The sequence below is a fragment of the Diaphorina citri genome, unplaced genomic scaffold (genome assembly GCF_000475195.1).
Source record: "Diaphorina citri unplaced genomic scaffold, Diaci psyllid genome assembly version 1.1 scaffold10, whole genome shotgun sequence".
NCBI classification, from domain to species: Eukaryota; Metazoa; Arthropoda; class Insecta; order Hemiptera; family Psyllidae; genus Diaphorina; species Diaphorina citri.
Window position 1 is genome coordinate 216362 of NW_007377449.1, and position 25333 is coordinate 241694.

The 25333-nt window shown below is 40.0% G+C and overlaps 3 protein-coding genes across 3 annotated transcripts; 1 reads left to right on the forward strand and 2 right to left on the reverse strand.

Annotated features, from left to right (window-relative positions):
* Positions 1 to 1847: 1847 nt before the first annotated feature.
* LOC103505923 lies at positions 1848 to 23463 on the reverse strand. Its single transcript, XM_026821012.1, has 6 exons — positions 23322 to 23463; positions 21820 to 22010; positions 4192 to 4362; positions 3382 to 3588; positions 2694 to 2839; positions 1848 to 2140 (listed from the first exon to the last, which is right to left on the reverse strand). Exons 1-6 carry the CDS (start codon positions 23461 to 23463, stop codon positions 1882 to 1884), a joined length of 1116 nt encoding a protein of 371 aa, XP_026676813.1. The 3' UTR covers positions 1848 to 1881.
* LOC103505591 (probable nucleoporin Nup54) lies at positions 4897 to 15387 on the reverse strand. Its single transcript, XM_008469939.2, has 9 exons — positions 14911 to 15387; positions 13668 to 13796; positions 13002 to 13208; positions 12410 to 12583; positions 11613 to 11767; positions 10862 to 11090; positions 10068 to 10229; positions 9115 to 9318; positions 4897 to 6168 (listed from the first exon to the last, which is right to left on the reverse strand). Exons 1-9 carry the CDS (start codon positions 15167 to 15169, stop codon positions 5852 to 5854), a joined length of 1836 nt encoding a protein of 611 aa, XP_008468161.1. The 5' UTR covers positions 15170 to 15387; the 3' UTR covers positions 4897 to 5851.
* Positions 20287 to 21205, forward strand: LOC103505940 (thiamine transporter 2-like). Its single transcript, XM_017442633.2, has 2 exons — positions 20287 to 20479; positions 20867 to 21205. The coding sequence occupies exons 1-2, from the start codon at positions 20354 to 20356 to the stop codon at positions 21089 to 21091; spliced, it is 351 nt and encodes a 116-aa protein (XP_017298122.1). The 5' UTR covers positions 20287 to 20353; the 3' UTR covers positions 21092 to 21205.
* Positions 23464 to 25333: the final 1870 nt, after the last annotated feature.

Below are 25333 nucleotides of genomic sequence, written 5' to 3' on the forward strand. Positions count from 1 at the left end.
ACTAAAGAATACCCCAATCAACTACGTCAAAGGACAAAGTGGAAAACGCCTTTTTCCTCTTTGGAAAAGCGGTACTCTGGTTCTTAAAAAGGACGACAATACACCCAGCATGAGCTGGCCCATTGGTCGAATCATTGGTACCGACCTGACAGGTACACCTGATCAGGTCTACCTGATACCTGATTCTAAAATGAAAATAAACGGAAGATCTTATCGTTAAAAAAAAAAAAAAAAAAAAAAAAAAAAAAGGAAAAGAAAAAACCAACCTTCGACTACTAATTGGTCAAATCATTGGTACCGACCTGACAGGTACACCTCAGGTCTACCTGATACCTGATTCTAAAATGAAAATAAACGGAAGGTCTTATCGTAAAAAAAAACGGATAGGAAAAAGCCAGCCATTTCGACTACTGTTGCGGGAACGAATCCTATCTGTTTAGGATAAATTTCGCCCGGGCGGAAATATCGCAATACTGCCACCTAGCGCTAACAAGGGAACTATAAAATACAATGATGGTGGATTTCACCAATGACTTTTAATGAGAGATTTCACTACTGGGAGAATTTTTAAGAATCCACAAAGGAGTTTTTAAAAAATCCTCCTTTTTACTTTCCTTATCCTATAGGAAGGAAAGTAATGTAATCGGGTCAAATTTTCGATGGTCAGTTTTTAGTGTCAAAACACGTTTTGAGGTCCCTAAAGCCTAAATCCAAAGTTTCAGGCATTGGTCCGTGTGTGTGTCTGTCTGTCTGTCTGTCTGTGTGTCTGTGTGTCCGTGTGTCTGTCTGTCTGTAAACAAAATATCTCGAGAACGGTAAGAGCTAGAGACTTGAAATTTGGTATGTAGCTGTCAAATGTGACAAGGATGCGACACGAAACTTTTGGTTAAGACCGGTGCAACGGTTGGCAGCATTTTACCGCTTTTTGGTGTAATTTAACAATATCTCGGGAACGGTATAAGCTAAAGACTTAAAATTTGGTATGTAGTTCACAAATGTGACAAAAGGATGCAAAACAAAACGTTTGGTTAAGATGGTTGCTGCGCTTGGTGGTATTTTGACCGCTTTTTGTACCAAATGTTGAACAGTAAGGAGTTCAGTGATACTACATTTCCAGTCAACAAAACCCAAGACACATGCTTGCATAAAGGGAAAACAATAAGAACGTCGTAGAATACAATAGGGAGATTGTACCAAATACTGAACAGTAAGGAGTTCAGTGATACTACATTTCCAGTCAACAAAACCTAAGACACATGCTTGCATAAAGGGAAAACAATAAGAACGTCGTAGAATACAATAGGGAGATTGTACCAAATGTTGAACAGTAAGGAGTTTCATTAAAAACTAATTTTTCGATCACTTATAGGTACCTCCTTATTGGATCATTAAAGACTCCTTTTGGAATCATTAAAAATACCTCCATTAGTGAAATCTCTCATTAAGTCATTGATGGTGAAACCCACCATGAGTCGTCTTTCTCGACGTGATACTACCTCAAGCGCGTTGCCATTCAGAAGTCGTTACGTCACGTTACGTGATGTGATAGTAGTGTGGCTGTCCTGAACGAAATCACCTACAGTATTATGGGAACTTTGAACTACATCTTTTTGACTCCCCACGACGCTCTTGAAACACCTTGGTCCTATTTCACTTCTCCGCTGTTTCACTGAAACCTGCGGCTGTCTCACTAAAACCTGCGGCTGTCTCACTGAAACCTGTAGCTGTTTCACTGAAACCTGTAGCCGTTCTGAACTTGGACCTGTTGAAACACCTTGCGCCCATTTCATTTTCTCCTCTGTTTCGCTGAAACCTGTAGCTGTTGAAACACTTTGCGCCTATTTCACTTTCGCCGCTGTCTCACTGAAACCTGTAGCTGTTTCACTGAAACCTGTAGCTGTTCTGAACTTGGACCTGTTGGGCGGGTGGTGTCGTGGGGCGCCTGTTTTGGAGCGGAATATTCACCTCCTCGGGCGAGTGGAACACTTGGTTTTGATTGCTGGCGGCAAACTGGCGGAACTGTTGGGGTCCGGGCCGCAAGGTGACGGGGCGCGGTTGAACTTGGGGCGGCGGGCGGCGCACCTCTTGTGGCTCCTCTTCGATTTGGTCCTCCTCGTGGTAGTAGCTCTCTGGGTAGTACCTGTGGAAAGAGAAGGTCAATCAGTACCCTAATGGTGGCTTTCACCAATGACCAAAATATAATTTAAAATTTCGTGATACCTAACACGGGCGAGGCTCGCCTGTGTTAGGTATCACGTGTCGTTAGTTATCAGGTCCATGGCATTTTCCTCTAAATTTTCTCATTTCTTCAGACACTTCTTTTCTGTATTCTTCACGAGTTCCAGCTTGAGGTAAAATCTTGAAGATTGGATAAACATATTTGTTTTCGAGTCATTTTTCAACTAGGTTCACTTTCAATTTGAAAATTAGAACTTGTAAGGAGAAAAAATTGCTTATCTGGTTCTCTTCTGTCTTTTCTTATCTTTTAACCTTTTCTTTGTTCTGTCTTGGTTGCTTGCCTGTCTGCGTATCTAAAGCCTTGTTCCCACGGCGCGTGGCGCGGCGAGTCTCGTCCGTAGTTCGACGAGCCACGCGTCGTGGGAACACTAAAGTTCGAGGCGCGCCGGACAGGCGCGTGTGGGCTTGTGTAGGTGCGTACAGGCGCGTTCGTTCCCAAGGGACACGTTGCTTACCTGTCCGCGTATCGGAGGGACACATTGGGTTTCCGTTCATGTTCTTCCTCGTTAATGGCTTTGTAGAGGAAATCATTGACAAAGTGGAACTGGGATGACTGCTGGCAGATGTTCTCCGATGAGGGAGGCATGCAGATCAGATGAACCTGGACAGAAAACCAAAAGTTGGTCATTGATTTTTCATCATTTATTTTTATTATTATAGGTACTTATACTGTCTGGCTGGGGACATTAAACAGGGAGTAGACCAGCTTAGTCTGGCTGGGGGACTTTAAACAGGGAGTAGACCAGCTTAGCCTGGCTGGGGAACTTTAAACAGAGAGTAGACCAGCTTAGTCTGGCAGGGGGCAGGGGGGACTTTAAACAGGGAGTATACCAGACTGAATTTCCCTTTCTAAAGAATAGCAAAGGTTGAGTGCGAAGGGCATCCACTCGTAAAATTTGTAGCCAAAACCAAATGTTTTTGTGTGTTTCTTTATTTTTTTTTCTTCTATTTGTTGTTTTTTTTGTCTGTTTTTTTTTTTTTTTTTTTTTTTTTTTTTTTTTTTTTTTTTTTTTTTTTTTTTGTTTTTTTTTTTTTTTTTTTTCTTTTTTCTGTTTATTTTTTTTTTTTTGTCGTTTATTTATTATTTTTGTTTTTTTTTTTTTAATTTTGATTTTTTTTTTATTATTTTTTTTTTTTAATTACCTGATGGAACAGGAAGCCCTCCGGGCACACCCAGGAGTGTCGCGCGTTGTCCTGACAATAGTGGAACACTTCGCAGTTCAGACCGTCATCTGCATAATAGCCGGTTTTTTTGCCGGAGCAGGAAAATTTGGACTGCGGCAACAACTCCGTGAGACGGTCTGGCTCCTCTTCCTTCTGCTCTTCCGCCAGTTCGGCCTCCTCTTCCGCCTGGAATTGAATAGAATAGAATAAAATTAGACAAGAATCCGAATTAGAATTAAAATCACAAGAAGGAAGTTTATTTCTCAACAAATGAACAAATTAACATTGGATATAATAGAATAGAATAAATTTTCAATTGCAAATATTTCAACGGTTTACTTTCTGGGGCCTAAATCACCAAAGTAAGGAAAAGTATCTTACAAGTGTAATAGCCAATGGAAAAGCAGAATTTTGAATTTGGACGAATCATATCGAAATATGGAATTGTAAATACTTTTCCATACTTTGGTGATTTAGGGCAGGTGTTCTCGTGTTGACCCAGCACCTAAATGGGAAGTATTGTGTCTCTTCTCGCCCATCTGATGAGAGGCATACTAAGGATAGGCATGCTACGACACAGACCACATGCGTCGAATGTAGCAGTTGTTTGACTGCTACGAAATTAAAAACGGCGCGCGGCGGCGGTGGCAACGATCATTTTTTTTTTTTTTTCCTTAAAAAAATGATCGTTCCACCGCCGCGTTTCTTAAAAAAAAAAAAAAAAAAAAAAAAAATATGATAAAAAAGATGATTAAAAAAAAGTCCCCTAGCTCTAGTTTTGTCACTTACCGTCAGCTCATTTTGCTGTGGAAAGCGTCCTGGTTTGGATTGGGCCTGGAGAGGAATTCTCCGTTGGGGGCCCTGGGTGGGGCCGAAATCTGGGCCGAGGGGCCGCGTCTTGAGAACCACTTGCTGTTGCTGGGCTACGGGACCGGATGGAGTGGGGCGGAACGGAAGAGGCTGAGGAGGAGAGAAATTTCAGTCTGAGCCGAATTTTCTTAGAATAGAATAGAATAGAATAGAATAGAATAGAATAGAGTAGAATAGAATAGAATAGAATAGAATAGAATAGAATAGAATATACCTTGTTTATCCTGCTGGGATAGGAGTGAAAAGTCCCTTTACCCCCGCAGTCTAACCAAGGTCTTATAAATTTTGACATAGGTATTATGGGGATCACTTAGGTCAAGTAGCTAGATGTTTTTTAGTCCGTCCTTCCTTTATTATTACAATACTAATAAAAAATTACAATAGTAATAAAAAAAGGTATAAGGGACGGACTATTGTATTCGCTTCGGTCCAAAGAAGGACTTATCCAAACCTGGTCGACCTATATATCAAATTAAAGGTCTTTTTACCAGGATCACGAAAATGGTGGTGCAAATTTGATATTTACATTCCTGCTGACTCAAAATATCTATCTTAATCGATACCTATTTTAAATTACTACTTGAAGTCTCAGATATCTGATATTTTCATTCATGCTGACTCAACGTGGGTATTTCTCTTTTCACTCTTGCTGATAAATCTCAGCCAGTGAGGCTCAAAATTTCAAAATTTTCATTCCTCTTGACTCAATTCCAATCTTCTCACTCCTGCTGACTCAAAACCCAATATTCTCACTCCTGCTGACTGAGAATCTCATTCAGATCCTTCTTGATGAGGGCGACGGCGTGGTTGTACGTGCTGAGCAGCGTCTGGATGGCGTTCTGCTCCATGCGGAAGATGGTCCAGATCTCCTCAAGGACCCCGGAGTCTCCTGCTGACTCAAAACCTATTCACACAACTCGATATTGAATATCTGCTGACTCAAACTAAATATTTATAATTCGGTTGAATCAATATCACTGTTTTCTCAATACCTGTTTTAACTACTGCTGAATCAATTTTACTCTTTCAAAACATCAATATTTCACTCTTGCTGACGAAGAATCTCAATATTTTTCACTCCTCCTGACTCAGAACCTAATTTTTCACTCCTGTTGACTTAGAATCTCAATATTTTTACTCCTGCTGACTCAATCTCAATCTTTTCGTTCCTGCTGACTCATAATCTCAATATTTCTCAATCTTTTCACTCCTGCTGACTAAGAATCTCAATATTTCCCAATATTTTCACTTCCTCCAACTAAAAATCTCAATATTTTTCAATCTTTTCACTCCTGCTGATTCAATTTCAATCTTTTCGTTCCTGCTGACTCACAATCTCAATATTTCTCAATCTTTTCACTCCTGCTGACTAAGAATCTCAATATTTCCTAATCTTTTCACTCCTTTGAACAAAAAATCTCAATATTTCTCAATCTTTTCACTCCTGCTGACACAGAATCTCAATATTTGTCAATCTTTTCAGTCCTGCTTACTAATAATATCAATACTTTTCTTCTTTTTGACTCAAAATCTCAATATTTGCTCTCAATCTTTCACAAAACTTATTTTCTCAATCTTTTCACTCCTGCTGACTCAGTATCTCATTCAGATCCTTCTTGATGAGTGTGACGGCGTGATTGTACTGGTTGTACGTGCTGAGCAGCGTCTGGATGGCGTTCTGTTCCATGCGGAAGATGGTCCGGATCTCCTCGAGGACACCAGAGTCCATCACGTACTTCTCTTGCTGACTCATGCTGAAGGAGTTGGATTGGAGTTTTATTTTGCTGAGCATCTCGCTGATCTTCGACTTGAAGTTGTACGAGCTGTTGTTGATCATTGCGGAGATGTTTTCAAAGTCCGACCGGATGAGTTCTTCGGTGGGATTGAGAGCGAGGCCTGGAGGGGTGGAATAATTTCGTTTAATAGGTGGGTATAACTCTTTCATTTTCTTGAGTAAAGGTATAAGGTATCCCCCCAAAAAAACACTTCGTGTTAAAAAATTAACGTCAAGAGTTACCCTCCACAAAAAAGTACTGATATTAAAAAAAGACGTCAATGTGGGACCTCCCTTCTACATTAGCTCTTCTAGAGAAAATAATAATTTTCCATCACTCCTACATCAATTTACCTTGCTGTTGAACCATTGATCCCGGATTACGAAACCTAGATCTTGACCGCAGTACACTAATGAAGATAACAATGTTAATTGTTTTGTAATTTTCATCAGTGCACTGCGGTCAAGATCTAGGTTTCGTAATCCGGGATCAATGGTTCAACAGCAAGGTAAATTGATGTAGGAGTGATGAAAAATTATTATTTTCTTTAGAAGAGCTAATGTAGAAAGGAGGTCCCACATTGACGTCTTTTTTTTATATCAGTACTTTTTTGTGGAGGGCAACTCTTGACGTTAATTTTTTAACACGAAGTGTTTTTTGGGGGGGATATCACTATTTTTTGCTGTAAGTACTTACCCATCTAAGTTCATACCTAGACATTTAGAAAAATAAATGAACCTAATTTTTAATAGATACCCACGTAGTTGCTTCAGAAGTAAGCATATTCAGTATTTAGGTAGGTACCTACATATGTATCAACTCAGATTTCAGAGTCTATAATAGGTTGATAATAAATATAATTCATGAAGCGGTCAAACTTTCTTGACTTGGCGGGGCGGAGCGCTACCGCGCTCCTTAATAGGTAGTTAATACATGAAATGTATATCAAAGTTTTGACTCGATTGGGAATTGAACCAGTATATTCCTCTTTCAAAGGCGATTTCAATTGAGAAAATAGGTGAGAGATTAAGGTAGAAGTTATACACAGGGCTAAGCTTTAGGTTAGGCTAAGCTTGAAAAATAGAAAGAAAAAATTCGAAAGATATACCTACCTATTTTTTTCTTCTTCTATTTTTCAAGCTTAGACTATCCTAGACACAATACATCCCATTTAAGGGTTCTATTATTAACCCAGGCAATTGGGCATGCTACGGCACTATTGTAGCAGTTGTTTCACTGGTACAAAAGCACTAAATAAAAACGGCTGTGAAACACTCATCTTTTGTATGTAGGTATGTACCTAGCACCTACGAAGAAAATAATTATGTATCTGACGTGCTCAGCGCCTCAGCATAATATCAAAAGAAAACAACTTTAAATAAATTGGCCAGTAACTTAAATTCTCGGAAATCAAGGCTGTCTTTCTCCTATCCTGTCTTCCTTCCTTCTTTCATTACTTTTCATTACTTTCTTCTTTTTTTTTTTTTTTTTTATCAGCCTAGTTAGCTTGGTTGGAAACGAGTCTGCTTTTTAAGCGCTAGGCCGCGGGTTCGATTCCCGTTCAAGGCGGATTTTATCCTGAAGAAGGACAAGTTTAGGGGAGTCATGGGTATTATCATGAACATTTCTACTAACTCTCCTCTTTGGTTTGGTGTTTTTTTCCCCCCAGGGGTCTGTTAGAGGGAACTGTAACTGCTAAGGGAAATACAGGATGGGATAAAGCCAGCCATTCCGATAAGATAAAATACGTCCCGAGCGGGAATCGAACCCGCGTCCTATTTAAGCAACCCACGACTGTTTGAACTTTTTCATAATAAAATACGTCCCGAGCGGGAATCGAACCCGCGTCCTATTTAAGCAACCCACGACTGTTTGAACTTTTTCATTAGAACGGTATCCTACATACCTACCTAAAAATTGCATTTTAAACCTTTTTCATAAATTTTAACTATAAGATTATGAAATAGGTAATTTTTAACTATAATATTATGAAAAAAATTAATTATGGCTATTCATAAAACATTTTTAAATGATAAAATTATGTAAAAAAAAATGACCTCGCTGGGATTCGAACCCCCACCCATCACACTTATCATCACAGTAGAGGAGTAAAATTACACACTCCCAACCGCTCGGCCACTAAGACATTTGATTCATGGTCGCACAAAACTTCTTTATTAATCAACTCAAGCGATAATTTTGAATTTTTCCCCTAAAAAGTCACTTTTTCCTCCCTAGCGGGTCTCCCTTTAGAGCTAAGAAGATGAAACCAAGAAAAGGCACTTCTCCTCGACGAGACCTTTCTGGAGACACCTTAATCAATTGAATCGGGTGAAAACAAAAAAAAAAGAAAATTTTTTTTCGCGATTTTCAAGATTTTTGAGCCTATCAGAAAACCGGTTAAACAAATCGTAGAAAGTTCGGGTTTTGGAGATTTCGCATCTATTTTCACGTCCGACCAGGAATATCAAATAAAATTTGCTTAAAGTTAAGGGGAAGTGGGAGAAAAGTTGAGGTGAAAATGCCGAAAAACGCTGAAATTCTGTTTCGTGTTAATATAGGCCGGGCGGTGCTGCGAACTCTTGACGTTCGCGCGCCTCCCGGCGCGCTTGATACGATTTTTTCCTTCTGTCTGTCTGCTCGTGTAATTATAAGGCTAGCTATACAGTGCAGTCAGATTACCAGCATCAACCTGCATAGATTGGCCTCAAAAATAATAACAACAACACACAACCAAACGATTCCGAAGTTCCAATCACAGTAAACGCTGGTAAACTTATTGGCACTGGGTTCCAGTCTAAACCAGCACACCATGTACGGACCAGTTCAGTTGTATGGGTTCATTCACATGTAGCAGACTCCACTGTGTAGCAGACCGAACTCTTGAACGGTTTAACCCGATTTTGATGAAATTTGGCAAATATGCTCTAGGTATGTATATTTAAAGGACATTTTCTCATTTAATAGGGCTCGTTTGGGCCCTATTTCCGAGTGAATTCCGCAGTTTGTTCTCAATAGATATTGATACAGACGTCCTAATGATCAAAGAAAACAAGGAATTCCTTACCTATATCCCGTGTTATTTCTTGTTTGACAATAACTTTGAGTAGTCTGTTGTTCAAGCTCAGTATATTCTGCTTATAGGTGGCTATAGTGGCTACAGATTTCTCATATTCATTGTTTAGATCGGAAATACGAGATGCTAGCTTGTTCAGGAACGCTGTTTGCATTTTGGATTCTTCCTCTTGTAGCTTGATTCGTTGCTTGATACCTGCAAATGAGATAGTTCACTGGAGATTATGCATTCGGATAAAAAAAAGTCGAGCATACGTAAAAGGTCAAGAACGTCTAGTGCAAGTGCTTTATTTAGACGTCAGCTTAAAATAAAAGATGCTCCATTATAAGGTCGAATCCAATGTAAAATGTCGTACCTAGTCAGCCTAGTTAGCTTGAAAGGTAGCGTCTGCCTTGAAAGCGATAGGTCGCGGGTTCATTTCCCCACCGGGGCGGACTTTATCCTAAACCAAAAAGGTTCGTTCTCGGAACGGCTGGCTTTCTCCTATCCTGTCTTCTCTCTTCACTTTCGGGACGATAAGACCTTAGCCGTTACAGTTCCCTCTATCAAACCTCTTAAAATAATAATAATAATAATAATAATAATAATAATAATAATAATAATAATAATAATAATAATAATAATAATAATAATAATAATAATAATAATAATAATAATAATAATAATAATAATAATAATAATAATAATAATAATAATAATAATAATAATAATAATAATAATAATAATAATAATAATAATAATAATAATAATAATAATAATAATAATAATAATAATAATAATAATAATAATAATAATAATAATAATAATAATAATAATAATAATAATAATAATAATAATAATAATAATAATAATAATAATAATAATAATAATAAAATAAAAAATAAATTTCCTGCCTCGGGTGGGATAGACCCCGCGACTTCCTGATTACCAGGCGAGTGACTCACCTTCGAATCCCACAATGGGTACAGGAATAAACTTCTCCGGATCGGGATTGTCTCGTACCGCGTTCTTCCACAAGATAGCGTTAATACCGGGAGGTGGTTGTTCCAGATATTGATTCACCGTGTCTTCATCCAGAGTCTGATACACATTCACATCGTAAACTCCTGAAATTAAGGATAATAATAGACTCCTGGAATTAAGGATAATAATGGACTCCTGGAATTAAGGATAATAATAGACTCCTGGAATTAAGGATAATAATAGACTCCTGGAATTGAGGATAATAATAGACTCCTGGAATTAAGGATAATAATAGACTTCTGGAATTAAGGATAATAATAGACTCCTGAAATTAAGGATAATAATAAACCCCTGGAATTAAGGATACGGTTAGTATAACGGGAAAGGTCCACTGAATTTCATCCGATTTTTTTCCGAATGTCTTGTAGGTAATTTAAACGAGAGTTTTTCCGCTCAAGCACGACACGACTTTTTCCGAACGACAAGTGGGAATGTGGGCTTTAAGTACCGCGCTTACTTGCAATTGCCAACAAAGTTGACCCAGAACCAGAATGGGACGAACTGAGTCTCTTATATCGCCCATCTGATGAGGGGCATACCACGGTATGGTCATGCTACAACACAGAACACACGAGTCCAAACTAGTAGTTGTTGTATTACTCCGAAATAAAAAGGCGGTAAAACACTCGTCTTTTTAAAGTAAAAAAAGCTTTTTAGCAGAATCCTACCAGTTTAACCAAAGCGTAAAAAAATCCACTCAACAACTAGAACTTACCTAGAGCCGCTAGCTGTTGTTTAGGCGCGGGCTGCAGCAAATAGTTGACAACCTCAGTATTGGACACTCTTTTGTTAGCTCCTGACCCTTGCTTCTCATTCACGTAGAATAAAACCCGTGTTTTATCCGTGTCCACGAGAAATATGCTGTCTATGATTATAGTCATGTTGGGTTTGGATCCGAGGACTTGTGATAGACTGGACACTAGAGTCGACTCCTCGGCTAGTACCTGGCAATGCGATAGAAAAGAGATTAATAATAAAAATAATACAGCCAAGTAGAGAACCAAAGTAAAACCAAAGCGGTGCCGAGGTGTACAATCTCTTCTTTTTTCTTCTTTTTAAAGTAGAAAACCAAAGGTGTGCACGTGAACAACCTGGTATTCCAGAGTTAGTATCCCTTAAGGAGTAAAAAAGGCAGTATTTTGAAGACAAGAACATACACTTGGAAACACTTGAGGAAGGCAGTCAGAGGAACGTACTAAAGGCATGGAAAAATAATTATTGTCTAAATTATTATTATGTATTAATTTTTTGCACTCGAATGTAGAACGAACCATCCTAAGCACACCTATCACTCAATCCATCAAATGCCTAAATTTGGAGACTCTTAAAGGAATTTTCTCCGTGAATTCAAAGTAGAAAAAAAAAAATGCATAAAAAATTGGGTAGCCGCCACGCCGCGCAGTAAAAAAAAAAAGAGCAGAGAATCACTAGTAAAGAATGCATTTATAGAGGACATAAGTACCTACCTGATCTAGTTTCTTGCTGAGGTTAATATAGATGAGAGAGTCCTTATTTGTAGAGCTTGGCTTAGAATTGTACACGACAGATGTAAACTTATACAGGTCGGTATTGGGGGAGTAGTCCACGCTTTGATTCTGATTGAAATAGCCTTTGCCAATACCTGTGGACAAAAATCAGAATACAGAGTTTATATTGGTGTTGTTGTTGTTGTTGTTGTTGTTGTTGTTGTTGTAGCAAAATCACGAGTCAATCCTCGTCCCCCTCAAGTTGCAGGAACGTTGCAATTGCTTCTGGTTGAAGCCAGAGGTCCGGAATTGTTAGTGTGGTTGGTCTTCTAGGACAGTAAAAGAGATGCACTCTATAGTGGGGTTAATAATTAAGAGGTTTGATAGAGGGAAATGTTACTGCTAAGGTCTTATCGTCCCGAAATCGAAGAGAGAAGGAAGACAGGTTAGGAGAAAGCCAGCCGTTCCGAGAACGAACATTTTCCATAAAGAATAAGCACTAGGCCGCCGCGGGTTCGATTCCCGCCTGGGGTGGACTTCACCCCAAACAGAAAAGTTTCGTTCTCGGAAAGGCTGGCTTTCTTCTATCCTGTCTTCCTCCTTTCTTTGCTTTAGGGACAATAAGACCTTAGCATTTACATTTGATTTAACTAATCAAGTACTTGTTATTGTAGTAGCAACAGGCAAAATTCAATCAATTGGGAGTCAGGCTAAGACATGTTGCAAATTTCCTTGGGTTTCACCCAAAGTTCAATGACCGATAAAGTTGTAGGTATGTACTTAAATGAAGTACTTACCAGCAAATGCCATGAGCATGTTGAATTTGGCCAAAATGAGATCTCTCTCATCCCCATAAATGTTCACTTGATAAATAGAACTGTACAGAATATCACTTGGTGATTGTTGTTGTGGCTGAGCGGGGGCCGGTTGTCCTAAACCACCAAACGGTGTGGTGCCAGTACTACCAAACCCTGTGACAGAAAACAATTGAAATTATAAAGTAACCCCCGTGTCCGAGTGGGTATCACACTAGGCATGCACTCCGGAGGTCCTGGGTTAGATTCCCAGCGGGGTCATTTTTTTTTCTGTGTTTGGAGTTTGGGTTGCACTCAGTCTCGCGGGGACAATAGAGTATTTACTTCAAACGAGTACGACCAGTAGCAGCATTACCAGTGTAGAAAAATTATTAAAAGCTACTGTGCTCTTTAATATCCACAAAATTTGTGAAAAAGCTCTGCCTTACCACAAAGAATTTGAGATTTGATTTTGATTTATTTGCGTGAGTTATATGCAAATTTGTATATTTATTTTTATTATTTTTTTCCCCCTATCAAAACACAGTTTTACAACAAAATTAGGTATCAAATCTGCCTGTGGAAATAGTTTTACCTGGTGTTGCCCCCAAGGCAGGCTTGGTTGAACCAAAGTTGAAATTGGTCAACCCAGTTGATGTCTGAGTCTGTTGCCCAAACCCTGAGAACAGACTTGGCTGTGATGTGGTAGTTGTGCCAAATCCCGAGAAGCCACCTGCTGTGGATGTGCCTGTGCCAAAACCTCTGAACCCACCAGTTGTATTTGTCGTTCCAAATGCAGTGCCTGTAAAAACATAATAAAAGAAAATCTAATCATGAATAGAAGGATTTTAACATTTTAATGTACTGAATGATGCAAAGTACTTTTTTTTTCACTTGAGATTTTCAAATAGTCAATTGAAGACAAAGTTGTATCATTTACCTGTTACTGCTACTTGACAAAGTACCTATCCTGGTTTGAAAATGGAGGATTTTTTTTTTTCTTTTTTTTTTTTTGTAAAATCTTTGCAAAACTATTCACTAGAAATCAAAAACTTCAAAGCAAAATAAAACCCAATATTTGTGATAATCATAAAATTTACGATACATTAAACTAGGTAGAACAACTTATTTAAAAGAACACCAGTTACTTATACTCTTCACCAATTGTGAAGAGTATAAGTTACTGGTGTTCTTCTTTTCAAAATAAATCTTCACAAAGTTAAGTCAGAATCTATCAGTAAAACTTATTTAGTTTACAAACCTGTAGTTTTTGCTCCAAACAAACTGCCTCCACTTGTACCAAATGCATTATTCTGGGGTGTTCCAAAAGTGGTTGTTCCACCCGAAGCAGGTGTACCTCCGAACAAACTTCCTCCTGATGTTCCAAAAGCTAAATAAGAGAACAGAATAACAATATAATGTCAGCTCCCATGGCGTAGTGGTCACTGCACTCGCCTTGCATGTGGGAGACCCGGGTTCGATTCCCGGTGGGGTCAAGAAATTTGTATCAAGCAAATGATTGACTCTGTGACTGGATGTTGCGGGGCCCACTGAGCCTTGTGAGAAAAATGAGTAGCTATGACATATAACATATAAATGTGCATAGCAACCAGTGCCAGCATGATAGGTAAACATTGGATGTTAGGATTATTGAGATATTGGGAAAAATCCTAGAATGCTGCAGTGAGCACCAAAGTTGTGATATAATAACACAAATATAATAACACAAAATAGAAGACGAAAGAATATCTCGTCTTTAAGAACAAAATTGGTAGAAATTTTCATCGAGGAGATAGGTATCATCAGGGTTAGGTATCTAACTACGTAGGTAGATTACAATAGAAAGTGTAAACAAGGGGTAAATACTGCACAAGTATAACATTCCTCAGAAGATAATAATCACATCAGCAATTGATATGTCCTTGCTTTGGCTTTGTTTAAAAAACTTGGTATGTGTAAAACAGTGTAATTCACATTGTAGCAGGTCAAATATAGTAAACATCAGAATTGGATAGGATAAGTAAGGAAGTTTTATATATAGTTCCCTTATTTACCATATATTATGTATTGTTTATTTCTTATTCTTGTAAATAAACAGGGCTCTGACCCTTGCTTGAAAAAAAAAGTGAAACAAGCACTGTAAGGGCGAGGTCGCGGTTTCGATTCCCGCCCCGGGGGAGGATAAGAGTGCTTGGGGACAAGTGCAAAACAGTTGGCATTTCCACTCTTACAACCTTTTCTGAATGTTTGAAAATATTTGTCTCCAAGAGTGTTATTGCAGCTCAAATGTCCTTGATTTTCTTGTTGGCTCTCTTTTTATTAGAAAATTTCTTCTTCTTCTTATGGCTATGACAAACTTTGTTAACTATGGCTCTGAATATATCCATCATGAAGCTATCAAGTGTACCTACTCAGTTCAATCTGTTAGTATAAATTAGAAAAGACCCTTACCTCTTTCTGTCCAAGATTTGTTCTCAGACAAAAAGAATTAGACCTTTACTTACCTGTGGTTCCTGTCTGTTGCTGAGCTCCAAACAGTGAGGGCTGAGCTGGCGCCCCAAATGTAGACGCCTGGGGCTGAGTACCAAATGTAGACGTCTGGGGCTGAGCCCCAAATGGGGACACTTGTGCTTGTCCACCAAATAGACTCGGGGTTTGAGTTGCACCAAAGGTTGTGCCTCCTGATCCAAAGGCAGTGCTTGTTTGTCCAAACCCACCAAAACCTGTGCTGGTGGCTCCAAAAGTTGGTTTGTTGAAAGCCATAGTTTTAACGGATTTCGGACAAGGAATGTAGGTAAGTCACTGACAAATCTGACAATTGTAGGAGAGGTCATTCAAAATCTTACACAGTTGGTATTGAATGGTTTATCACTAGAATTTGCACTTTTCTATTTTCTTCAACAAATTGAACTTGGATTAATTTGGAAAACTTGAAATAAAAAAAATTGAAAAAAAAAATACCGCTTTTCCTACATTCCTACTTTTTAACGTGATTTTGTTAATATTTCAAAATTTGCCGCCATCTGCAAAGAGTAAAACCTAAAAAACGTACTGCAAACTGCAAACTTCGCATTCGCTCTTGATTGTGACGTCACAAAATCACAACACCGATTTCTGTTTTCTGATTGGTCATGACGTCACGATTGCAAAAATATTTTTTGCTGGTGCATGTTGAAAAAATTAAAAATGTCCTGTCGTAAAAGTATAAAGCGGTTTCAATATTCATGTAGTTTTCCTCCCCAAACTGCTTTATTTCTTCAGGATTCCTTTCTTTTTCTTTTATTAAATTTACCAGCACAAAAAGCTAACGAGCTAACATTCATCATGTTTTTTTTTACTAATGTACCTATAGCGGAGCTATACCTACTAGTTATTTTTGAAAAGGTTTCATAGAGAGGGAACTGTAACCTGTAACTGCTCGGTCTTATCGTCCAGAAAGCGAAAAGAGAAGGAAGAAGGAAGATAAGATAGGAGAAAGCCAGCCTTTCCGAGAACAAACCCTATCCCTTCAGGATAAAATCCGCCTCGGGCGGGAAGCGAACCCACGACCTAGCGCTTATAAGGTAGACGAGTTACCATAAAAAGCTATAATTAGACTGGCTCGGTTAGAGAAAAAGAAAGTTCAAGAACTACAAGTATTTTATTTACGTACAATAATCCATTATTTATTTTTCACATATTTAGATCAATGCTACCTACGAAAATATATACGACACATCACGTAAAAAAAAGTACATGAGTATAAAAAATACGAGATTACTTACATGTAAGGTCTGTATGAACTGAGAATTCATTATGACTAATCTACCTACCTAGACCTACCTACCTAATTAGGTATAATAAAATTTCTCCTATGGAAACAAAAGAAAATGTACCTAACTCTGAATCCATATATTTGAGTATAGTCGTATATTTTCCTTTCACAATTTTCAGGTGGAAAAATGGTACAATACCAGGCAATGTTCCATTTTTTTAAGGCTTTAATGGCAGGATTCTCACTAATTGAGCTCTTCCGCCCAACCGGTCCATTTCCAAATTTCCCACTACCTATTACCATAATGAAAATTACGAGAGGAAAATACGGGTTACTTAGAGACAATATAAGTAGTAATTATGCATGAGTACCTACACCTAACATGATAAAATTGAGCTTTGAACTTAAAAAAAAAAAAAATAAAATAAAATAAAATAAAAAAAAATATACACAATAATATCGTAAATCTAAATACATTTACACACATGGTACATTCACAGAATTTACACACATTACCTACACATATGTAGTTCTATAAGATCAGTTCTGTGGCGATACCTCACCAATTTTTCATTCCAAATTTCATCTTTTTATCTCTACAGTAGACAAGTTACATTTACATCCCTCAAACTTCAATAATGATCCCGCTTTCACAATACTTCAAGGCACATTTTTCTACATCCATGCCTATCACAGAACGGAAAAGCGTGGTTAGAAAATTTCGGCCCTGGCCAGGATTCGAACCCAGCACCCTGTGGGTTGAGAGTGAGTGCTCTTGACCACTCGGCCACAGAGGTTGGTAAAAAAAACTAATTCACTACGATATCACAGCTAGCAACAGCAATCCAGCGGCCGTCAACAGAGCTACACTAGCGCCCTGACGGAGGCCTCCCGAAGTTGATCGGCTGGAGAAGGCCCGGCCCACCCTACGTTCTGATATCCTATCTTCAGGCGAGGATATCTCCGGACATTTCATCCAGAACTGCGCGGACGGGCTGGGCTTCTCCTTTTCCACTCGCATGCTGACGTCCTTGAACTTCCAGAAGCCTTTGCCCTTGAAGAAATACGTGGCACCTTTGGGGAAACAAACAAAAACATGTAAATGTTAATGCGGCTCGAATGGGGCCAAAGGTTTAATTTTCCTTAGCAGTAAAAGCTTATTCTTCTTCTTCTTCTTCTTCCTCGCCTTTTCCCGTGTTCAGAGTTCAGACGGGGTCGGCGTTTTTCGTCAGCCGAGTGATTGCTTTGGACTGACATTTGGTTTCGGCGGCAAAATTTTACGAGTGGATGCCCTTCGCACTCAACCTTTGCTATTTGTTTGGCAAGGGAAATTTCAGTCTGGAGTACTCCCTATTTAACGTCCCCCCAGCCAGACTAGGCTGGTCTACTTTCTGTTTAGCGTTCCCCAGCCAGACAGCAATGGTTATGGAAGGTTTTTAAAGGTTTTCTTCGAAGGTTTAGCGTTTCGACTTACCGTCCTTCCACTGAAACGCATCGTCAATGTCCACCCCGACGCCTCGCCAGTTCTCCGTCATATTCCGCGGATAATCCGGTTCGGACCGTCCCGTCTCGTCATCCAACTTCCAGTACCGCGTCCCGGAGAACAAGTAAGTCTTGGAGTTGTAGCCCCAGACCATGGCAGCGTCTATTCGTTCTAATGAAGCCGGGAGGCCGAGAGCCGTCAGAGGCCGCGGGTAGCCGGGAAGCAGACGGATCCCTTCGAAGAGAAAGTATTGTCGGCCTGAAGGGGGGAAAAAAAAATAAAAATAAACAGGTTAGATTAGAGCTTAGAGCCCGTAGGACAGTGATTTTCAAATTGTATGCCGCGGAACTCTAGTGTGCCTCGAGGTCACCTTGGGTGTGTTACGAGATTTGGGACAACTTTGAAAAGCACTGCTGTAGTAGGTCAATGAAGTTTAAACTCAATAATTCTGGTGACAAAAAAGTCCAAACTATGTATGCTTTGTTGTACGGCGAAATAATTTTCTTCAAATTAAATTGATCCCAAGAGCAAGGTACCCCTAGACCCTTGACAAATGGAGTGTGCCTGAGGGCATGTGATGTGTTCCATCATTTATGTAACTGATTTGGTATCGTCAATGATAAACAAGTTATGGTTAATGGTCTCAAAAAGATGTAAGAAAATACGTGAATTGTTGTCTTATGGACCTTTTTGTGTGTTTCCACTCACTCGGCTTTTTCCGATCGTCATGATCAGTTTCCATTAGGGATTTATAATCTCATTTTAACAGTATACAAATAAGGTAAATTCTCGCTCTTACCTATGAAGAAGGCGATATGATTGTCGATTCGCTGATACACGGCATCAATGTGGGTTAAGTTATGAGGGAGCTCTGACCAGAACTGATGTATCAGCACAGGATAGCCGGGGAGAACACCCTTGTCACCTATCCTCCACATCCACTGGAAAACACAGGATAGAATGGAATGGAATAGAATAGAATATTCCTCATTTACCTATACTGCTAGCAGCTAGGATAGGCCAATTTCAACTTCGGCATTAGAGGTTGGTGATTTCAAGTCCAAATCAGCACAACATCATTGCTTAATGTCAGTGATCCATATTCCATTATGAAGTGCTGCATTGAACGTGATATCGCTGCCTGCTTAAGGGATTTTTTATGCCCGATCTTACCACAGAGAGTTTTCAGTAAATCCGGAGTTCAAGCAGTGACGTCAAAGAAAACCCTTGACACTGTGTTAATGTTCACTCTCAGTCGTAAAACCGGCCATTCATGAACTACAAAATTTACAAACAGCATAACATTATGTATTTGACTGCGAAATTCTCTTTCTTACCCGATCTTTGAATACGAACACCTCCGTCCTAATAACGGCAATAGCATCGTAGCTCGTATCACAAGTGTCCGGCTTATCCGACGGTCCCGGGTTCGATTCCCCGCGCCGAGTAGCTGGAGGCGTCGTGGTCGTCGGGGTGGTTCGCGGCTCCGCCCGCGCGATGTCAGGGTACCGGGCAGGGGGTTTTCTGGGCGTCTCGGGAAATTGGTTTGGATGCCGCGGGGGAGAGTCTCTCCGCGGTTCATGAGGTGTCTCGGGGTACTGATTTGGTTGACGGAGCGAAGGCTCTCTTCTCGGCGAATCCTGAGGTGTCTCCGGATACTGATTTGGGTGCCGGGGCGGAGGTTCTCTCCGAGGCGATTCCGGAGTAGGATGGTGTTCTGGATGGTGGTGTGTCGGATGACGCGGTCTGGGTACCTCGGGTCTTCGTGTGGTGAGATCGGGGGATGGGGAGTAGCGCGGAATTACCGCCCATGACTTTTCTTCTTTCCGATCTGGAAGAATAATGATCCAATTAAATTAAAAAATTAAACTAGCATGGTTTTGTTTGGGCCGAACTTTATCCTACCACAAATTGATAAGGTTCGTTCTCGGAACGGCTGGCTTTCTCCTATCCTGTCTTCCTTCTTTCTTTGATTTCGGGGCGATAAGACCTCTGTTGATAGGTTGGTACAGATGGTAGAGTTCCCTCCATCAAACCACTTAAATTCAGCTTCTATTGTTGTCATTTTAAAAGATAGTGCCCAATGCCCATATGTGGCCCACGAATGGTTCATCCCTAAAGGGAATTTAGCTGAAAATTCGAACCCGCAACTTCCGGGTTATCAAGAAACTCACCATACAAGGACTGGATCGCCATCTTATCATCTTCAGGCAGTTCCCAGCCGTCATCCAGCATATTGGTACCACCATACCAGGGGAACATGAGAGACCCATATACAGAAGAGTGGGATAGGCCCAGTGAGTGGCCAAACTCGTGACTGGCCACCAGGTATAGACTGATTCCTGTGGAGAGAAGAAATAAATAAATAAAATAAAAATAAAATTATCAAGACCTGGGTGGGAAAAACTCATCAGGACATGAGGTACACAATAGGGCTGCCAGGAAGGGAATTGACAATAAATGCCAGATCATATCTTTCATCGTAGGACACACTTTTTCCCCCTTTTTTTAATATTTTTATTTTATTTATTTATTTAAAATACCTTATCTTTTATACTGTCGGCTAAGACTAAAAAGTCCCATTATGCCAACAGTTTAAACAGGCCTCATTTATTTACATCGAACATAAGTACATACATTAAACGCAGGTTTCGTTCCCATGGAATCCACATCTAGATAATCCAGTGGAGTGTTGACCTCTGACTAAACAATGGAGCTATGGGTAAAGCTGTCCATCTGGATTGGAACCTTTGGATTCTTCAAGGAGTTTCGACCAGAGGATCCATACATTGTCCAGTATCTGACAGGACATAAGATGAACTTCACTGATGAGCAGGTAGGTATTCCTCTATGGTTTCATGGACTTCTTGGGAGTTCATATCCGAGTTAGTTCAATTTTTTCCTGATGGGCTGCCTTAGGTACGAGAAAGGCTTATATTATAAAAAAATAATTTTAGTATCACGCATTTGTGAGTTTGTGGATCTACTTTTTTTTTTCTTTTCTAAGTTACGAAAGGGAGATTTTTTTCTTTTTCTTTGAAAAAGTCAATAGTAATATACTCCAAATATAAATCTGAGAAACAACTATTTTAGATCGGTCATTGCATATATGTTCTGAGACAATTGTCGGTCATTAATCTTGAGATATTTGACTTTTCTATTTAGAAAAATACCAGAGCAAAAGAAGAGTTTGTACCTACTTTTAAATTATTTTTTTCCCCAGGTAAACCAAGTGATTTTCCCCGTGTCCACGTACACGTCCCTTGTGGAACTTGTGTTTGTGTTCCTCATCACCGATTGGCTAAGATATAAACCGGTTGTAATCCTATGCGCCCTGTCTGGGGTTATTGTTCAAGTTATGCTCATCTGGGGTCGAGGTATAACTGCAATGAGGGTGAGTGTATGTCCGAATGGACGGACGTCTTTTTTTTTAGATCTACCTACATAGGTATGTTTCAGCGCCTCGTCTTTTTCATTTTGTAGCGATCGAATCAAGGAGCACGGCAGCGCTCCGCCCCGCCAAGTTAAAGTTTGACAGCGCTACTAGAGATATTATACGGCACAGAGCAAGTAGCCATTTTCAGATAGTTGTAGAGGAAAAAATACAAATGGAATTGAAGAAAACGGATTGATTGTATGTATTGGGGCACTAAAGTACATACCTATTGGTACGTAGACCAAGTTTTTTTTTTTTTTTTTTTTTTTTTATTATCGGTTTCTTCCAGAATACCATAAAGCCAAAAAACTGGTTTTTGTGGGATTTTTGTTTACTATACCAATTCATTCACAAACACATTATGTAGGTACTTAAACATAGAACTGAATTCTCCTCGTCTAAGTTAGTGTCAAGTGAAGAGTAAACAGTACAAATTCCGGGACCAGTTCTGTAGCGTATTACAATAAACAGACCAACTTTAGTAGTGTAGTTGTTAACGCGTTGGACTTTGGATCTGGAGGTTGGTGGTTCGAGTCCAAGTCAAGTCATAAAATTTACAAGCCGACCCGTACCCGTACCCTTCTGATGAGAGGCATACTACGGGATGGGTATGCTACGACACAGACCACATGCGTCTAATGTAGTAGTTGTTTCATTGCTACGAAATAAAAATGGCGGTGGAACACTCATCTTTTTTTTTTCAAGCCTTTAGGCCCCCCTGTTCCCGGGTCAATGCTTACCGTCGCGCTCGGAGTAGGGGAAGCAACGGGCCGGGAGAATTGCACAACGTTCCTCTCGACTTCCTCGCTTTGGTCTTCGTCGTCGTCTTCTTCTCGGCTTTCGTCGACCAGGGCCGGGGACGGTCGGAAGCCCTGGGGGGGCGGGCCCGAGAATCGCGGAAATTGGGGCGTGGACGATTGAGGAGGAGCGCCTGGGGAGAAAAAATAAAAGTAGTGCAAAGTCAAAGTCAAAGTAGTGTTTTATCTAGACCAAGCCCACAATGTAATAATGTATTATTTCAATGTACAGTCGAATCTGTCTAAGTGGGAATCCAAGGAACCGACAATCTTTTCCCACTTATCCAGGTTTCCCAGTTAAAAAGTGTCCCACTTGAGGTTGCCATTTTCCTATTCCCACTTATAGAGGTAAATCTGAACACTGGTTTGAAGGAAGAGGAATCTGTTATTAGGGTCACTATGCTTTCCTACAAATTCCCACTTACAGAGGTCCGCAGAAGGCTCCGGACCTGGGAAAATGGTAACCTTTCCCACTTACAGAGGCTCCGGACCGAGTATCTAGAAAAAGTCATTCCCACTTATTTGTAGAGGCTCGATTTTCCCATTTAAACAGGTTTTTTTTTTGTAAAAAATGAAGGGGAAACGATTTTTTTCTCAGTTATCCAGATTTCCCACTTAGACAGGTTCGACTGAATTATTACTTATACACTGATGATGGCGTAACAGCCGAAACGGATCCATTTGTCATTAAATTAAAACGTCAAACATAAAGCCAAGTGTTCTTACTTACCCAAAAACCATTTAGTGTTTGAATTGTTTTACCAAAAGTGTGTACCAACAAAATAAGTTAATACAAACTTAATCCTTTGAAAATAAAACATTAAAACTCGTAGCAAAAATCGCAGTATCTTCTCACAAGCGGAACAATTTTTACACTAAACGGTCTGTCTTAGCACACAGACATCGATTGTCTGTTGCCTGTTTGGTATTGAATTTCATTATTTTCATGGCCAGGTAATATGATTTTGCGCACAGCATACATTTACGTTGCCAGTAACCTCCGTGGCCGAGTGGGTATCACACTAGGCTTGCACTCCGGAGGTCCCGGGTTCGATTCCCGGCGGGTTCGAAGTTTTTTTCGGCTCTGTGCTTGGAGTTCGGGGTGCACTCAGCCTCGTGAGGACATTAGGCCAAAACTAGTTCTCTTACTTTGCGATTTTTCTAATTTTTTCCGCTTGATGTCAAGAGTTAGGGCCACCTAACACGTGTTGTTGACATTCTTATCTAACATATGGTACGTGTTCTTTGTTTTGATTTTGATGATTTGTTTATGATTTTTGATTTCCGAAAAAGCGAGTTTACTTGAGAGAGAGAGAGAGAGAGAGAGAGAGAGAGAGAGAGAGAGAAAATCGCCTCATTATCTGGGTTTAGTTATACCAGTGGACGTTAAACCGGTTAGAAAAAAAGGTTAGGTGGTAGAGAACGCCTCCGGGTGTTCGACTTACCAGGCGGCCTCTGGACTTGCCCGCGGGGTTGCTGTTGGTTGTGGAAGTAGAACGGGGTTTGTCTCTTGTCCCGGTAATCGTCACCTAGACATACGGCTATACAGACGCAAAGACAAGCGAGGGTCAACGGTAGATACCCCATTCTGAAGACAGAAAAGACATAGAAGAGAATAGAATATACCTTGTAATATTATAAAATCAAGATCCATTCACTCATTCACATTTCACATTCATAGCTACCTACTCATTTTCCTCACGAGGCTGAGTGGGCCACGCAACAGCCAGTCAGGGAATCAATCATTTGCATGATGCAAATTTCTTGACCCCGCCGGGAATCGAACCCGGGTCTCCCGCGTGCAAGGCGAGCACAGGTGACCCCTAACCAGGGAGCTGACCCATCGTCATAATCTGCAGAAGACTACTTAAGCTGGCATTGCTGCAAATGCCTTGATATCCTCTATTGCAGAATCAGTCAAATGAAGCTCCATCCACTAGGTACTTACCGCGGGAGTATTTGTAGCTGTAATAGCCACAAAAACGGCAAAGAAACCCTTCGCCACTGGTGTCATTGTTCAGCCCCTCCACTAGATCCACTTGATATCCTCTATTGCAGAATCAGTTAAATGAAGCTCCATCCACTAGGTACCTACTTACCGGCGGGAGTATTTGTAGCTGTAATAGCCACAAAAACGGCAAAGAAACCCTTCGCCACTGGTGTCATTGTTCAGCCCCTCCACTAGATCCTCAATGTTTAATTTTGAAATTTTTATTCATAAATACACAAAGAAGATGTTGGCGTTTCCTCCGTAGCAATAACTCATACATTAGCGTAAAGAAGAAGGGAAAAAGGGGGTTCTACGAGAGAGGGGGGGTGGATGCTGCAAATTTTCAAAGTTCACCCCACAGTAAAGCAGCAAAAATAAAACCCGGGCCCCTCGCCCGCCTCCTCCTGAAAATGGAACTGTTGAAAAAAAAAGTAGGTAGGTATGAAAAAAATTCATTAAAATCGGACAAAACCGTTCGGTCTGTTCGAGAGTTACAGTGGATCAGATAAATACAAAAGCATCGAACTAAAACTTGGAATTCACTTCGATTGTTGAGAAATGTAAATGCAGTTTCTTTGTGTTATTATGTCACAACTTTGGTGCTCACTGCAGAATTGTAGGATTTTTCCAATATCTCAATAATCCTAAAATCCAATGTTTACCTACCTACCTACCATGCTGGCACCGGTCGCTATGCGCATTTATATGTCATAGCTACTCATTTTCCTCACGAGGCTGAGTGGGCCCCTAGGCTGGTCAAAGAAGACTGAAGAATCTGAGGGTCAAAGTCAAACAATTCTATTTGAATAGGGAGGGAGGGAGGGTATAAAAATGTACATGTGTAATCATAGATCAAGAGTTTAAAATTTAGGTTCTGTAACTTAAGCATAACATCAGTAATAAAACCAACATTATTTTGCTCTCCAAATTTGATCATTGAGTACTGTATGTTGCTCCTTTTTGTATTTAACGTAACCCTATAATAACTAATAACACTAATCACTGCTCTAATTGTGAAAACTCCTTTTTGCGTTTAACCTAACCCTATAATAACACTGGTAACTGCTTGTTTGTGCCAGTTCCATGTTGCTCCTTTTTGTATTTAACCTAACCCTATAATAACTAATAACACTCTAATCACTGCTCTAATTGTGAAAACTCCTTTTTGCGTTTAACCTAACCCTATAATAACACTGGTAACTGCTTGTTTGTGCCAGTTCCTTTGGCAGCAATATTCCACGGACGTGACTTCTGCACAAGTACCACGTTCGCTCCACGTCGGGAATCAAACCCTCGACTTGATGTTTTAATAATCTACTCAATTTTCCTCATGAGGCAGTGTGATCCGACCAGGAATCGAACAGGTACTTCTGGCCTGAAAACAATATGTCTGAGGATAAAGTTCGCTCCAGGCGGGAATCAAACCCTCAACTTACTTACTTTCCGTGTCCTCTTCTTTCTCATCAA